Source organism: Seriola aureovittata, chromosome 10 (genome assembly GCF_021018895.1).
Source record: "Seriola aureovittata isolate HTS-2021-v1 ecotype China chromosome 10, ASM2101889v1, whole genome shotgun sequence".
In the NCBI taxonomy this organism is placed as follows: domain Eukaryota; kingdom Metazoa; phylum Chordata; class Actinopteri; order Carangiformes; family Carangidae; genus Seriola; species Seriola aureovittata.
In genome coordinates, this window is record NC_079373.1 from 7,777,737 (window position 1) to 7,795,134 (window position 17,398).

General features: G+C 39.5%; 1 protein-coding gene across 2 annotated transcripts in view; it reads right to left on the minus strand.

Annotated features, from left to right (window-relative positions):
- shisal1b (shisa like 1b) overlaps positions 1 to 17,398 on the minus strand; it is a 43,218-nt gene that overhangs the window by 15,491 nt on the left and 10,329 nt on the right. For both annotated transcript variants that reach the window (XM_056387188.1, XM_056387187.1), the window contains exons 2-3: positions 5,137 to 5,373; positions 484 to 697 (exon numbers count right to left, since the gene is read on the minus strand). In XM_056387188.1, coding sequence (XP_056243163.1) covers positions 484 to 697; positions 5,137 to 5,203 — 281 coding nt within the window. In that variant the 5' untranslated portion in view covers positions 5,204 to 5,373. The remainder of the gene's footprint in view (positions 1 to 483; positions 698 to 5,136; positions 5,374 to 17,398) is intronic.

The following is a 17,398-nucleotide window of genomic DNA, read 5'->3' on the forward strand; positions in this document are numbered from 1 at the left end:
AATCTACTGCAGGTAATACTCTGATTATGGATAAGTACCTCATACAACCCCGCGTCAAATAACCCGAACAATCACTTTAAAACACAGATGCACCAGACCACTTTGAAAACAATGGTTCGAGTCTGGATATTCTTGACAGTGCAATTCAAAATCGGGAAGAAAGATTGCCAATCAGATTGTGGATGCGAAGATCGCCCGCCCTTAGTATACAACCTAATGACTTATTTTGTAGTATCCTTGCTAGTTAAGTCATCACAGCACCCTGTTGTGTTGGGAATTCCCTATTTTTCTACACTTTGTGTTGCTGGAGAAAAGGATTTAGGTAATAATGACATTTCTATCATTTTCCAAAACTAAACAAATCAAACTAAACCAAGAAATAAAAACTAAAATGGGATTAATAAGACAAAACTGGTACTTGACAGGGCAGACACACGTTGTAGAGAGGTCAAATAGTGTCAAATGACACTATATTATACTCACTTGTGTGCATATCCGTTTGAGGTGTTGGTGAGGTTGACCTGCATGACCATCTGGAACTCAGTCTCGTTGCAGCAGTACTTGAAGGCGGTGTTGTTGTGGTGGCAGCAGAACATGTAGGTCTTGTTGTCTGAGAGGCGTGGGCAGTGAAAGCCAAAGTGGTAACGCCCCTTGTGGTCAGAGTAAGGTTCACACACCCGGTAATGAGCTGAGAGGGCTGTAGCGTTGGGGAAGACAAAGATTAATGTTAAATCCATTCCAAAGTCAGGAGGAATGTATTTTTGGTACCGCAGGAGATAAAGACTCGTGGGTCTCATGACCTTTGAGACAGACTTTGTGTTTGTTTCCCCCGATTCCTTTATTAAAAATATTGATGGAAAACAACACACAACAAAACACCCTTCAACCAACAGAAGCAGAACCACAAAAACAAAGTACTGAATGCTTTGTTTTTGTGTGTTTTTCTTTGGATGCCTTAGAAAAGATGACTGGAGAGAGTCTGAGTAATAATAATGGTGTAGGACAAGGAACAGAAAAAACAAACACACTGTACCAGCGAAAATAATCAGATAGGAGAAATCATGTTACAGGCCGTGATGGGAAAAGCTCTGTCACCTTTTATTCTTGCTGGAACACAACAACCCAAAATACATCAAGGACGTCTCATTTGTTAGGTAATTATGCAAAATTAAGACCGTCAGTGCTTCTGGATGGAAAAACCAAACATACTCAGGTGTTTGTTTTTTCCTCAGACCAGATACAGAATTTGCTGTGTCAAAATCATGTTACAAATCCCCAGATGGTTGTTTTGGTTGAAGCCAGGAAGGGATGAAACATTTTGTCTGTGCATGACTGGGAAAAAAAAAAAAAAAGAACTGAAATGAAAGAAGCAGGGCTACATCTGTCTGTTCAGCGTAAATCACCCTAAAAATGGTACTACTTCTTGGCAGCTGGAAGTATATTGGATGACTGTCCTGAATTCATTATGGAGAAATGCAAAGATATGTAGCACAAATACTACAGCTTATTTGAATTCATCTGTAATTGTGCTGACGAGTCCCTGCAGCGCAAAAGATCAATTAGTACATCATTGCTGTCACAAAGGGGGGAAACGATATTGTTTTTGTTATGGAATATGGCAGCCAATAAGTTTTTGCTTGAAAATGAAATCACAGGAATTTACTTCACTGGCAGACGAGACTCTGACATCTGATAATAATAAATTACCGATCTGTCAGAGAAACGAACCCGACATAATGAGTGTCAGTTTACGGCGCTGAGACCAGGATACACCCGCTTGTTCAACATCCTCGTATCAAATCAGCGTCAGCTTCTTAGCATCATTTTTCTTTCTATTACCAGTTATAAGAGTGAGTCTAAAATGTTTCAGTTTGCCTGGAGACAAACACTGTTAAGTTTGCAGTAGTGATGTACAGTAGAAACTGCACAAAAAGAAACTTGATACCCTTGTCCTGCCCAAAATATGTGTACACATGTCTACCTGCTCATCAGCACACACAGGCTGACGTACGCGAACAAACACACGTGTAAAACTCTACACCGCTGTTGCTGTCTATTTCCCTGTATCTTGAGTTAAGTTTTAAGGAAAGCCTAATTGAAATCAAGTCTTTTCAAGCGTGTCTTGGCGAAGATAGGCGGCAATAACGCTGAGTTACAAGAGAAACAACATAAGACAGATAACACAAAATGTGCCACAAATCAGAATACAAATATAAAACCATGAATACAACGTTTAAAACAGTCATGCAAACAATTTTATTCCCAAACAACCGAAACAGCACCATGACACTACCCAATACATAAATAAATAAATATATCAATAAGATATATCTAAAACAATAACTCAATCAGCTGAACACATCCTAAAGATCCTAAAATAAATCAATAAAACGTAGCCAGAGTTTAGTCATCCTACCATGAGCCCAACTGATTTTCACTCAGTAATGCTACTCATTGGCTGACATATACAAAAAATACAATATTTCGGAGCTGAACTAAAATCAGCAGATAATATTAGATATGCTGATGTATCAGTCTGGCTGTATTTATGTGTGTCATTTGCTTAATCTGCAATAAATGAAGCTCTTTGATTTATTTTTGTTTGATCATTCTCAGAGAAAGCTTAAGTTAAATTATGCCACTCCATGTGAAGTGCACTCATATTTGTAATACTGTAACTGATTTGTCCTTGTCTTATGCATTTCCTTTCATCAGTGAAGCCGAAAAATCTGGCAGTGTCGCCGCTGTGATTTATTTCAAGGTCCACTTATGCTGCGGGGTGATAGAAGTCTTTCAGTAATCTCAGACGGGGACAGATCAGCATTTGAAAGGCGCGAGCTCTTTCAGGTTATAATGAGCTTGGTGTGGCTAGCTATTGTCCCTGCGACAGTCATAACTTTAGCAGAGGAGGGGGTAAAATCAAGCGGCACCGAAGGACACAGTGGGATTAGAAGTCAAGGATGGCTTGCACTGAAAGAAAACTCTTCATTCGACCTTTGCATTGACCGTACAAGTCGGCGAATCAGTGAAATGGTTCTGCAATTAGCTCGTGTTATTTCTAATACATAAATCCTCATACCTGAAGGACGGGTCAGCAGCTGTACGTAAGTGAACTGGCAATACGGAAGCAGAGGCCCCTCGATGTTGGAAGTGAACCATAAAGTCCTCTAACGATGTACGATTTAAAGGTTTTGAAAGAGACGTGTTCAGGGGAAGTCTCTGGCCTCTCAAATGAACAACAGCTGGCTCTGGAAACGAGACAGCTGTAAACACACCCACCTGCTTAATTTCATTAACACCTCTTGAAATTTAGGATACAGTTAACAGCTTGGCTCTTGCATTACAGTTTGTTTACAACCTGCGGTCTGAAAACAGCTATGGCTTTCTCTCAGTTGCAGCCAGCGGCAAGCAACATCTGAACATCAGGCAGTGCTCACACATCATATTCATTTATTTACGGCGTCAATCACAGCTACAGATTGTTGACATTGTTCTGAAACATGGAGGGAAAACTGGTTCTGTATCTTGTGTTTCATTCAGTGTTCAGTTGCAAGATAATAAAAGTGATATTGACTCACAAGGAACTCATTCAGTTGGGCTTTTGGTTGCTGTAAAATTAATTTCCAATTCCTTATTCTGTAGCAGAGTATAATGGACTTTTGTGTACCATGTTGCTGTTATTGTAATGCATGAAAAATAGCTGATAATGAGCATCAATTCAGACTGAATGCCATCAGCTTAACAATAGATCGACAATTGATCTTCATCAATCAGTCATTTATCCTTCATTAACTCAACATTCTCCAGCTTCTCAAATCTAATAATTTGCTGCTTTTCTCTGGTTTTTATCATCAGAAATTTAATATGTTTGGGTTTTGGACTATTGGTTGGGCAAAACAAACAATTTTAGGATGTCACTTTGCCCTCTGGGAATTTTCGATATATATTTTCACTATTGTTGAACATTTTATCATGTAATTATAAGATTAGATTTTAAGATTAATGATTGATATTGAATCATTGTTAGTAGCCACTATCTGGTTAGATGTAGAGTCCCTTCACTACACTTAAAACTGATTCTGGTCTATAGTAAATATTGCAACAGCAGCTTTTTGTTATTTCCCAGAGACTAATTCTGTCCTCTAGACCAAAACTAATCTGTGAAAAATCTGTAATGTAGCCTTGCACTCAATACTCCCAAAGTGCAAGTCAAGTCAGAAATCAACTCTGTGCATTTTGGAGAGTTATATTTCATTGTTCCTTACCACCAAAGATGGTAGAAATCCAGGTATTACATCTCATCTCTGGCTGTCACCCAGAATTCACAGACCCATAGTTGCATAAGAGTCATTTGGAGTTGTTATTTGCAAAGAGATCGAGGTCCTCTGGGTTTGAATGCATATTTTCGTGTATGTGAAGGAGGACTTTTCATGCTATAACACGGTGTTAAGTTGCTCTTTAATGAGGTGGTCATTAACATCATTCGCACTCTCACTCTTCTGGTTATTATGGCTTCACTGTTTGATCCAACCTGTCACATGCTCTGGTAGCTGTTTTCTCCCACTAACACTCCCTCTTCCTCTTGCCCTATTTTATCATTTTCAAACTTGACTTGGCATCTTTTCCCATGTGGATAATATATACTTCATATCTCAGAGATACTGTATCTGTTGGCTGGGTTGTTTTGTTATAGCTTTTGGGGTTATAAGTGTGCACTCTTTACAGTTGCTGCAAGGCCTCATTTACAAGCCCCCCCCCCCAGGTTTCAGAGCTTTTCCTGCCAAGTACACTTTTTCTTTTTGGCAATAAATATTTCCAAGTCACTTGATTTTAAGTGTGTCTGACTTAACGTCTGGACATCAGATGTCAACATCTATCTCCCCTCGAAACATAAATATGTGTCTTTTGGGTTCATTTCCTGCATTTAGTTCATTAGTTCACTGCTGGCTCCCTCTGTAAAGGACTGACACCCACATTTCGAGGTAACCTGAGTTTGTAGAAACTTCTCCTAGCATGACTAATATGAGCACACCCTGAGTCTCTTTATATGAGCGATTGGAAGCTCCTGTAATGAAAAAAACATTACGTTTTGAGGGCCAGACAGGCAGATTCAGACTGATAAGAAACTTTACAGACCTGCAGTGGACAGCAGGAGGAAAATGACCGTCAGGACATTGAAGGACTGCCGGCTGGTGATAGTCATCTTCTCGTCCTCATGTGGGAAGAAGGAAGGGCACAGGAGGGAGGGAAGGAGGGAAGGAGGGAGGGAGGAAGGGAGGGGGAGGGGGGCTTCTTGGCTTTAGCTGGGTGTGGGCATCCTCTGCTTGCTGATGGCTCCTCTCACATGGCTGCTGCTGCTGGGAGTCAAGACTCCTGATGGGAACAAGACAACCAAGGAGAGGAAAGATTAAGTTATTTGATTTGGATTTCTGGAAGTTTCACCCCACTGTGGGGACAGCTTGTCTGGCAGCGAGCGCCCATGATGCCTCCTGAAATCTGTCCTTTGGTTTACATAATAGAATGACTTGGACATGAATTTTAATTGGAATTGGCACTCTGGCAACACTGAGGCTAAAAGCTGTTCCACACTTGTAGAAATTCCTTTAGTGGATACAGTTTCTCTACATTTGATGAGAGAAAACTTTGCTGTCATTGTTTGTAACACAGAACTGAAACGATTAGTTGATTAATCAATCAACAGAAAAATTAATATTGATCATTATGATATAGATTGTTATATTGACTATTTTGATAATGATTAATCCCTTTCGTCCTTTATCGAGTAACATTTGTAACAAGATCTTGTTTGAGTCATTTTATGTAACAGGTGGTTTCAGCTTCTCAATAGTGAATATTTGCAACTTTTCTTTGTCATATATGATCGTAAACTGAATATCTGTGTTTTATACTCCTTGATTTTCCTTTGACATTTTATGTACCAAACAATTAGGCATTGATTGATTGAAAAAATAATCATCAATTTATTAATCAGTGCAGCCATACACATTGTATTTATGTATTTTAGTAAATTCTAGTGGCCATATTAAGGTATCATAATTTGATGAGCTGAAACAATTATTTGAGTAATTGATTAGTCCATTGATAGGAAAGTAATCGGCAACTATTTGAAAAACGTAATCAATGAACTGATCATCAAACATTATAATACCAGTAATTATCTGGTTCCAGCTTCTCAAATATTACAACATGCTATACTTTTATTTGTCGTCTTTGGCTGGGATGTTAAATTGTGATCTACATTTTTTTTCTAACATTTTATACAATTAAATGATTAATCAAGAAAATAATCAACAGGTTCATAATAAAAATAATAGTTAGTTGAGCAGGGTCCTTAATTTATAAATAATTTTCCTGGAAAGAACATGGTTGGCATTAATTATAGTGAAGAAGAGAGAGCCGCTAGTCCTCAGCAGGTCAGCTGAACTTACATACAAATCAACATATGGACAATAAAGTTTCCAATAATAAATACATAATAACCCTTACTTGGGTTTAAATTGGATGTTTGTTGAGTTCAGATTTACGTAGTTATTCCAGAAAATGTCCTGTTTTTTTTTTTTGGTTTTTTTTTCTCACAAAATTACAGATGCATAAAATACAGTATCATGGTTAGTTGTAGCTCTAGTAATGCAGACATCTTACACTTTGAGAACACATAATGCTCACCGATGTATCATATCAGAAAGTATATTTCTCTTAAGAAAGTTTTATTTTAACTAAAATTAATAATCTAATTTATCAGTTTATCCTCTTGAGAACTGATATTAAAACATTGCCTAATAGCCAGTGGAGGTTTAATTATATAACTATGCTTGGTAGTAAAGAAAAATGCTACTAGTGCACTAAAAGCACAGTTTTCCTAGAAAAAGTGTTGTTTATACCAAATCTTTAATGAATTACACAGAAGTTGCTCCTTCAGCACGGTGTAGAGAGTTCTGATTGCAGAACTGCTGAGGAGCACTTTGCTTGTAAATGAAGCATCGTGGGACTTCATGAATTCATCTTCCTCTACTTGAGTACCACTGTGTGGTTACCGTTTGAAGCTCCGTCATAGCCACCTGTCCTCTGATGTTAAGTGAGATTAATGAGGCGGTGGCACATTTTGCTTAGCCATGCTCAATTGTTTCTGTTTGGCAGATTTATTCCTTTAATAGCACCAGAGGAAATTATACATAAATGTCCTTGCATTAGTTAGAGGTGATGTTTATGGTAATTTATTCTACTAAACTGAAGCATGGCCACTGCATTGTTTTTGGAGCTCTTATCAGTGTCAGACATGTGATAGAGGAAGTCAGGGTGGGCGGAAAACACAGCTAATGATGGAAGGTGTGTCTACATTTAAGGATGGCTGAAATGGAAGACAGCAGAGCTAGTGTTGCCGGCACAGATTTCATAGCAAGTAGGGTGTTAAATGCTTTGGAAAATGTATTCACTCCCCAAAACCATAAGACCTGCACTTCCCATATTTAAGACATGGATCATTGTCAACTACAGTACCAGAATCTGCCTTTGAAAATGACCGCAAAGACATTGTGGGCTTTAGCTGCATTTGTGTGCAGAGAGACTTAAACATCCTCTGTGCGGAGGCAGCATGGAAAGTAAAACAAAACTCAAGTCCTGAATTATTAAGGAGCTGACAGCAACTGACAACAGAATAGAAACCACATATAAAAAGCAACAAGGATGTAAAAGGCCATCAGCGTTCTTCTTTATCTTGTGATGAGAAAGAATGGTGGATAACATCCAATTTATGTTGCATGACCACCCCACCAGGGTGAGTGGGTGAGAGCAACATGTCGTCAAAATGTTGAAATGCTGAAATGTTACTGTTATTGTTTGCGAATTGCGGCAGCCAGGAGTTGTTGTAGCAACGCTCCCCACACACACACACACACACACACACCGCTCACAAAGGCAAACGTTATCTGGTTGAGGCTAACACAGCAGCAGCAGCTCATAACGTCTTTACTGTCTGTCAAAATATATAATGCTGACTGAATATTTTCACACAACTGATCTGTCACCACGTTAGTCAGCTTCAACTACTGCTTTACACACTGACTATATGGAGAGGCGGGTGTGTGTTTTTGCTGTGGTATTGAATTTGGTATCAAGAATTGTGGTATTTCAGTGGTATTGGTACCAAATTTCTGTTACATCCCTAATTGCGATGGGCATTTCTCACTTTTTCTGATATTTTATCGACCAAAGAGGTAATGTAGAAAATGATCTGGAAATGAATCCACAATGAAAACAATCTCTTGTAACTTTCACACCTTTGCACACCTGGCCAATTCATTCGTCATTGGTGATAAACCGCCGAACCATGGGGATACATTGCTTTTTCACCGTGGTAGGAAAAGAAAATCTATACTGTCAAAGCCTTAGGTGGCTGTCGGCTTGTTAGTTTCAGAAATTTCCAAAAGTTGGCTGATGCACACCTGTGGATTAAGAGTCCTCTCAGGTCGAAAATTTTGGACTTGATGATATTTGGGCCTGTGGAAAAGTTACCCAAGCACAACAAGTATAAATGACTTTTTAGTTACTTATTTTTTCTTAAAAAGATACCCCCTTTCAAACTGACCCAAGGACAGACAGATCGATCCAAACAGACCAGAGAAACGACAAACTCACTCATTATTCACCTTGATCCTTCTAACATCAAAAACCCACTTTTTTTTCTTGTGATAATTAAGTTGCATCATGTGATCAGAGCCGAGTCCTTTATCTTTTGGGTATTACACATATTTTGACATAAAGACCTCAGACCTACAACAATACAGTGAGACTGTACCTGACCCAATTAGACTGAAACTAATTTGGACCCTGTTCCTATAGACCTCATGAAGGCCTCTACTCCCTTATCAGACTTGCCTGAACACCACCTCCGATACCCTTTTTACAACAACATTAGAGCGCATAAGCAGATTTTCCAAACACCCATAGACACAGATTCAAACAGTGAGCCGCCAGCTGCTGTGCAGACTGGTAAAATGGATCTATCGCGTGTTGGTGCTCCTGTAAGTGTGTGAGTCTCCGTGTGAGACGCTTCGGTGAGTGAGTGTGCGTTTTGAAAACCTATTGAGCACAGCCCCGAGTGCAGCACACTCTCAGCAGAAGGCGTAGCCATGGTGTTTCTGGTGTAACAGCACCGTGCTGGGCAGGTGACAGTGTTTGTGTCTCAGAAAGACGTCACAACACAGATAAGGGAGGAAAATTGGCGCCTTCATTCAGGTGTCACGTTTACATCACTGCTGATCAGAGCAGGAGCCGCCGCTACTGCAGAGTCATTTGACCCGGGGCTGAATGCTGTTTGTTCCCTATAACATTGACTAAGAAAAGCTCGATGGTAGCAGGTGTTAGCCTCATTTGAACAGTGTAAAAGGTCCGTACTCTGTCAATAAAATATAATATATAAAACATTTTCTAAGTATATCATAAATATAATACAGGTTGTGTGGCCATCTGAGTGTGAAGTCAAGCATTACTGGAAAAAATGTACTGGAAGGAACTAAGGTTACGCAAACACACTGGGGAATCCTGACGTCTGTCATTTTACTGTGTTAGTTAGTTATTGTACCTGTTCCAGTTCCTACCTGTTGCCATGTTTCTTATGTAATCTAAACCGCACGGGCCGATGGTTTCACATGGCCAAACAAATACACAAAGCCGTTACTATGGGCCGTATGGACAGAATATGTACGTGGAGCACAGCAGGCTGTTTCTGTTCTGAGTCTTTTAAAGCATTTTAGATCAGACAAGCTGTTCCCTCTTTAGGAAGCCAGGCAGTGGGGCTCCCAGGAGGCTTGTTAGAGTGGCATTTTCTATATTTTTTTTCTTACTTCTGGTGAGAGCTTCGGTGTACTGTCAGATGACAACATGTGCAGCACGACGAGGGATTCCCATCCTCTCAAATCTCCCTACAAGCTGACTCCTCTTCCTTTCTACAGCTGTGGTCTTTCAGAGGGGCTTTTGTATACATTATTTCTTCATATCCCAGTATTTTCACATGCAGTCACATCATTGTCACATTACTCACTGTTCTGTACGGGCTGTAAAAGGGCAAGGTTCGCTTCATCGCAGTGCTGGGCTTGTTTGCAAAGAAGAAGTGAATTGAAGGGTTTGTGTAATAAGCCTGATGGTAGTGAAGCAGAACATGTACTGTAAATACACAGAGAGACACACACACACACACACACACACACGCACACACAGCATAGTGCACAGTGCATAGCTCCCTGGGACTGAAAATAGAACATACTGCCCAGCTGAACAGGCATGCAACACAGATTGAGGGTGTAGTTACTTGCTGTTTACGTCTGAGATCAAACTAAAATATACATAAAGACCATGACAACCGGGTGTTACCACTCTGAGTAAATGCTGTAATGAGAGAAAGTATCTAAAAGATTAACACACTCCTGAGGTAACTAAAAGCACACAGAGCTTGTTCTGTTTGTCTACATGTTACTCACTATTGTTGCCCAAGACAAGAGGGAAATATTAAGTGACCAATTACTGCAGCAACCGCTGTGAATCTAACGGCACACATTTCATCACAACGCAGCAGGAGACCCAAATCTGTCAGAGGTTTGATGAGGGAAAGTGCAGCTGAAGATTTTGGGCTATTCGGAGATTATACACAGTGATATGCTGGACCCATCTCATGAACATTCTTGTCGAAGCCTTATTTTTGTTCAGACATTAACTTCAAAGTCTGTGACATGTTATTGTGCTTTCTAAAGACCATTATTTATTTATTTTGGCCTGCTATATCTTTTATCTGAGAAGCTTTCAAGTTTTTAAAGGCACGATCTCGAGGTTACAGTTCTCTCTCTCTCGCTGCAGCTTAACTTTATTTTTAGAAGAAACATTTAGGACTGTCATTTGGAGTATTCACATAACCTATGATTTCTCCTATGGTTGATACTAGTTGGATATTAATGCACCCTCTGAGTCTCATTATTAGGTTTGTGTTTTCCTCAGAGCTCACAAATACACTCCTTGTTGCTACGGTCGCCCTTAATCCATGTTAATGTGCGTTATCAATCATCCTGAAAACACACGGGTTCGTGAGCATGCCGAGTCAAGTGCAGTTTAGAGATGAGACGCCCACTTCACACGAGGGATGAGCGCACACTAGCTAAGTGACTGCATCTCATATCTGGGTCTGCTGATGGGATCGCATCCAAATACTGATCAGTATTCTGCTGCAACGAGCCCTGTGCCTAATTGATGCTCCCTTTGACTGTCATCATAATAAATTGAGTTTCATTAGCTTTTGATGACATTACAGTTTCGCTCAGGAAGCCCCACAGTGCTTCGTTAGGATATGAGCCCATGTTGGGAAATTTAGAACTGTGATGTGGTATAATGATCATTATTGGCACAGAGGACTGAATTGTTTGAATTATCAGCGAGTTCAGAGTGCCGGTCAGAGGCAATAAGAGATGGCTGATGGGTGGACAGGCATCTTGTCCTGCACCAAACAAACAATGAAACAAAACGTGTCCTCTGATGTGATTCAAATACAGTGGAAACTGCTCATAGTGGTCGCGTTCACAGCGATCAACTTATAAGGATCAAAAATTGTTCTTAAACAAATGCTGTTCAAATAATTCGTTTAACAAGTAGTCCGCTCAGTGTTCCTCTAGGTTTGGGGTTTTTGATCTGCCACAGTGTGTAATGACCAGTAACAACCGTCCCCCACCTACTCTCCCTACATAAGTTCACTGCCTGTGTTTGTGTATGTACGTGCGCTTGCCGTCACTCGCAAGTGTGTGTATGTGTGTGTGTGTGTGTGTGTGTGTGTGTGTGTGTGTTTGTCATTTTATCTGTAAATCAGTGAATAGCGAAGCTGTCCGTTTCATTACTTTATATTCATGTAATAAAAATACAAATGTCAATTAGATGGTAATCTGCATGAGAAATGTAGAAAAGGAGAAAAAAAAATGTGACAATAATGATCCACTTATAATGACATGATCACTATAAAGAGTTTCCATTCTACATAAAACTAAAAGGTTATCTGTTCGTAACGAGGACTGATGTGATACAAGAACTTTAAAATCTGTATACCTCAGTATGTGGAACTCCACTTACTGTGACAAACTAGAAAATCATTCTCTGTTCAGGTTTAGTTTTAGTTACAGAAAAAGAGAAGATGAAAGAATTGATTCTGCAAAATGTTTTAATGAATATGGTGTTAAGGTTTTTCCTTACACTCCCAGTGTGCTAGGGAGGATCCTCTTTTTCTACAGCTGATAAAAATTCAACAAAGAAGTTGACTTTAGGTCAAAAGCAATTTAACTTACAGATTACTGTCACGAGTTGTCTTCGATGATCTGACTGAATGTTAAACGAATCAATAAATGTTACATTGTATTAATGGTGAGGAGGCTAATGTTTTCTCTCTTTGCCTCCAGATTTTTGCAGCTGATTCTTTTGGTTTCATCACAGTTTATTTCTTGTAAGGAATGAATTCTGTGAACACTATTATGGGCCTTCAGTGCCAGCTAGCCCCAGGCTCCCTCTTAAATGCTGGGCTGCATGATGCTGATTTAAATGTGATTTGTTGTATTTAATACCGACAAGCTGTAAGAAGGAAACGTAATGAACATTACATGTAGTTTTATTGCCCTGAAAGCATTTATCAAAGCTGCTTTTTCCCAGTGGCTCTGACTTATAACAAAACCTGCTCTGTCAAAATCAAAGGACAAGTTGCACTGTAGTGCAGGTCCTCCTTTTCAGTTATTTTAAATATGCCTTATAGTGAATTTTAAATGATCTTAAATTAAAAAAAGTATTAGTACGCATAAAATGAAATTTCAAGTGATCATTCAGTTACTAAATTACACGACTACCCATCCAAAGTCATGGTCGAATGTCTCTCTTGTGTTTTTGTTCTATTATTTATTACAAAACAGAGAGGGCACAGCGACACATCTTTCCATTACAAACTGATATTATAATAACTGCTCATTCATTTGTGCTTTATCACTGAGAGCTCAGAGCTGCAGAACTCAACATAAATTTGACTGATGAACAGAGGTTCTTCAGTTTATATGATCAGTCACCTGAATAAATTTTCCAGATCAAATGTTCTAAATAAAGCCCAGAGGCAGCAGCAGCAGCAACGTGTTTTGGTTTAGTGGCTCGATATCGCCTGGGAGACGTTTACGTCACACAAGATATGGGGAATAATATAACATCTAGTAATTCGCATGCACAATGTGGAGTACATGAAATGAATACAGTGGATCTAAAAAAAACAAAAAAGCCAAGGGAGATTAACACAACAGGGTTGCCATAGAGCTTGTTGTGGAGAGTTTGTCCAATATAGCAGCATAATGGGCTCAGCTATTGTGCAGTGCAGCCACCCAGCCACCCAGTATGGGTGGTCTGTTTCTGTTTTTGACTTGGTAGTGGTTTGTTAGTTTAACACAAGCAGAAGATGAGAGAAGAGCTGTAATCAAACTTAGAACTGCTGCAGGCTCGCTGTGCTTCTACCTGCTGAGTGCTGTCATGTTGATGGAAACCATTCTGCCTCCTCCTTCACTTTGTCTCACTCCCTTAATTCATCACCAATTTGGATCACAAAGGCATATTGGAAAGTAATAGAGGTACTGTCTGTGTCTGAAAATCCTCCTCTTATCGAAAATAACTCTGATGAATTTCTTTTATAACCATCTATATACGGTAGAAATGGCAGCACAGAATCATCAGGCTCTCTGAAGGGTTCACTAAGTAAAATTTAAGACTTTTGACAACATTTTCATTATCACACAGAATTCAATTTCATACCCGTTTCATGGTCATACCGACCTAAGTATGGAAGATATCAGTGAAAACCAGTAGGGATGATATGGCCTAGAATTATCCACCAAGTGCATGAGTTTATTGACAATTTTGACAGCACTTTGCAACAGTAAACATGATGTAGATGGATTATCCAATTAAAAAATACATATATACTACTATTACTACTACTATTACTACTATTATTGTTAATAATAATGATTATAATAATAATAATGATGATAAACTGTTTTCATATTGCACTTTTCAAAACAACATTACAAACAAGAACAAGTAAAAGAAAACAGGAATCAATTAGATCTGAAATCAAAGTCAGCACACAAAATAACACATGGAACAGTTGAAAGTAATGAGACAAATTATGGATAAAAGTAACACCTGGGAGTAATAGATCAAATAACTAACAGATAAACTAAACAAAAGCCATGTGAAAGAAGGTTTTGAGACATGATTTAAAAGAAGTCTATTTTCTAGCCCAAGTTCAAATTCATTTATGATCATCATATGGATGTTATATACGGTCTGGAATAGTACTGAATGGTGCTGAAGATATTTAGGAAACTGAAATCAGAGCTTTTTAAAGCTTTTTCAAGACCTGCAACTACCCCGATCACACTGCTAAAGACAATCTACTGTAGGAAGACTTTTAGTTGATATTTCTTCAGGAGGCAATGTCAGCATCCATCTGGAAATAAACCTCCAAAAGCAGTCGCCTCTAACAGATCTGAGCATTGCTCATTTCACCTCACTACACTGCTCCAGCCTCATTTCTAGATGGATAAGCAGCTGAGATCAAAACTATGGAGGGGATGTGAAAAGAAATCTGGCACATTTTCTTTAACCATATATAGAAACAGTGAAAGGTGTAATTATTAACACATTATAACACATAAGAGATTTGTATCACACAGTGGCTGATAGGAGAAAGTCTATTCTTGACCAAATGAGAATTTAACAGTGCAATTCTTTCATCAGTAATTTTTGGTTGGGAATAAATATATGCATGCAGCGAGGGAGAGACGGCTAATGAGACAGCTACTGGAGTCTAATAAGTTGAATTCATTATACAATCAAGGTCTCAAAGTCAGCTGGGGGATGAGAATTCTTGGAGCCCCATCAAACATAATGCAGATCTACAAAAATCTTGTTTCCATGTGATGCAGTATGAAAAGGGATGGGAACGGAGAACTGGTTCCAGTAGAGAACCGGTTCCAAATTGTCCGAACCATTGGAATCTTATATCTGTGAGCTTATCAGTTCCTTTCATCGATGCTGGGATGTTTTTTCTGACAGCTGCCCATCGCAAAACTGGCTTCGTTTCACGAAGAAAGGCGAGGACAGTGCTAGTTGTAGTGTTTGCAAAATGCTCATTTCAAGTAAGGGTGGAAACACCAGTGATATGCTGAAACATTTTTTTTTTTACGCAACATGGGCTTCAGTTCCAGGAATGCCATGTATTTGACACACTACACACCAGTGCCCTACTTCCTCACCAAGCAACACGTCCGTTACTGAGGACGAGGGAGGCTTAGCAGAGTTTTTCTTTGACTAAAAAAATCCTAAATCAGCATTAGGCCCCACCCCTCGACTTAGATAAATCAGTAGAAGTGTTGGCCACATGAAATATTGTGTAGTTTTGCCTCTTCAGCCACCTAACCCAATCTGTAAAACAGTCAAGTATACTGTACATTGGTTCAAATTAAGGGGCCACGTGCAGATAAGGCTGAGAACTGCAGTTTTTGATGTCCACATTTTTCCTCTTGTCCATTTTGACATAGGCTGAAAGTTAATTCTTGATCTTGGAAAAAGTAATTGACAAAGCAATCTCACTGTAAGGTTAATTTATTAGCTGGATCATTCTTAATACAGTATATTTAGCTGGTGGTCAGACAAATTAAGCAATTTTGAGGATGCCACTAATTGATGAATCCAAAACATAGTTGACAGATTGATTAATGATATAAATTGAGTAAGGATTAGTTGAAGCCCTACTTTTTATTTGAGCTTACTGTCCATGAGCAGCATCTCAAGTGACTCAAAGGATTGGGTGTTGTTGAGTTTGACTGCTAAATGTCACAGGGATACAGTAGCTGTTGCAGTTAAGTCACTTTCAAACCCACGGAAAGTCTTCCAGGAACTGTTCTACAGCAGCTCCCAACACATCTAAGGCTTGAGCTGCCTGCAGGCTACACGGAGGACTCATCTGTCAACACATCAACGCATTGGCACTCAAATTCACTTTTCTTTGGAAGTGGGACGGTGACTCAAGCAGAATAACTGGACTTGTTTTGGCTCAGGGGTTTGGGAGTCATATCCCGTGGACTATTTGGTGTCTATGATGCAGACAGACACGACAGTGTCTCTAAGACACAAGCCAGCAGTGTTTGTTTGGATTTGCTTTAACACCCCACTCTGGGCTCAGTGGGTTTCTCTTGGAAATGTTCCCTGTCATCATCTGCCTGACCCTGGATTTAAAGTAGCTTCTATATGCAGACAAATGGCCTGGTGGGAATTTCACAAGTGAAGAAAGAGAAATTCACAACATGGGACTGTGATGCATGACAAAACTGCATCTCAAACACAGCGGTTTGGTAATCTTTGTTGTCTCCCCCATGGCGTGCATTAGTTGTCTAAGATTAAGCAGGCCGCCATGATAGCAAGGCAACACTGCACCACAAGTCCAAAAAACATAATGTTCTGTGTGATCCAGCAGTTATCTTGTGATATTTAATACTGGTAAACCAACAGCAAACAAGCCAGAAATAGAAAAAGTACTAATCTGAATTATAGTTTATATAAGGGTAGAGTTTGGTGTATAGTTACACGCACTGCCTTGCACAGACTGCCTGCTGGAGGCAGTGTGGTTAAAAAATGGTTAAACCATATTCATATTATTTGGCCGTACCCTTTACTTTTTCATATTGGCAAGAGATCGCTAAAGACATAATGAGCGTTTTTGGGAAGTTCAATGCTTTTCTGTCAGATCATACTTGGGGAAAATCCCAGATGAAGGCGCAGGATGAATTATCTTTCCAAAAATTTTTGGCTGCCATCAAGGATGCCATCACATGGAAATGACTGCAGGAAAACCTCAACAAAGGACCACTGGCCTGTAATAAACCATATGGAGAAATTCACCTTTACCTTAAGAGTACAATATAATCAATATACAATATCTGCCTATTGGATGTAACCTATTGTCAATATCACTGAAGGACCCTCATCCTGATAAGTATGTGGCCCATGTCAATACACACCCCCTGAAAATATCCATAGACGCTCCTAATCCACAGTGACTTTAACAAGTGTGTCAGATCCAAAAGTAGCACAATGAAAATGGGGAGGTATGTGAGTTTACCCTCAGATAACCTCCTTTAACAATAACGTCTTAAGTGGTTTAACACTCCAAACAAAACCCTGTGCAACTGAAATAGCCACGACAGATACACTGTGGAGACCCGGAGAGCTCTCACACACCTTGAGGTCTCAGAGGTCACCAAGGGCAGTGGTCACAGACAACCCTCACACTGTACTGCCAAGAATACCTCAGATGAGGACG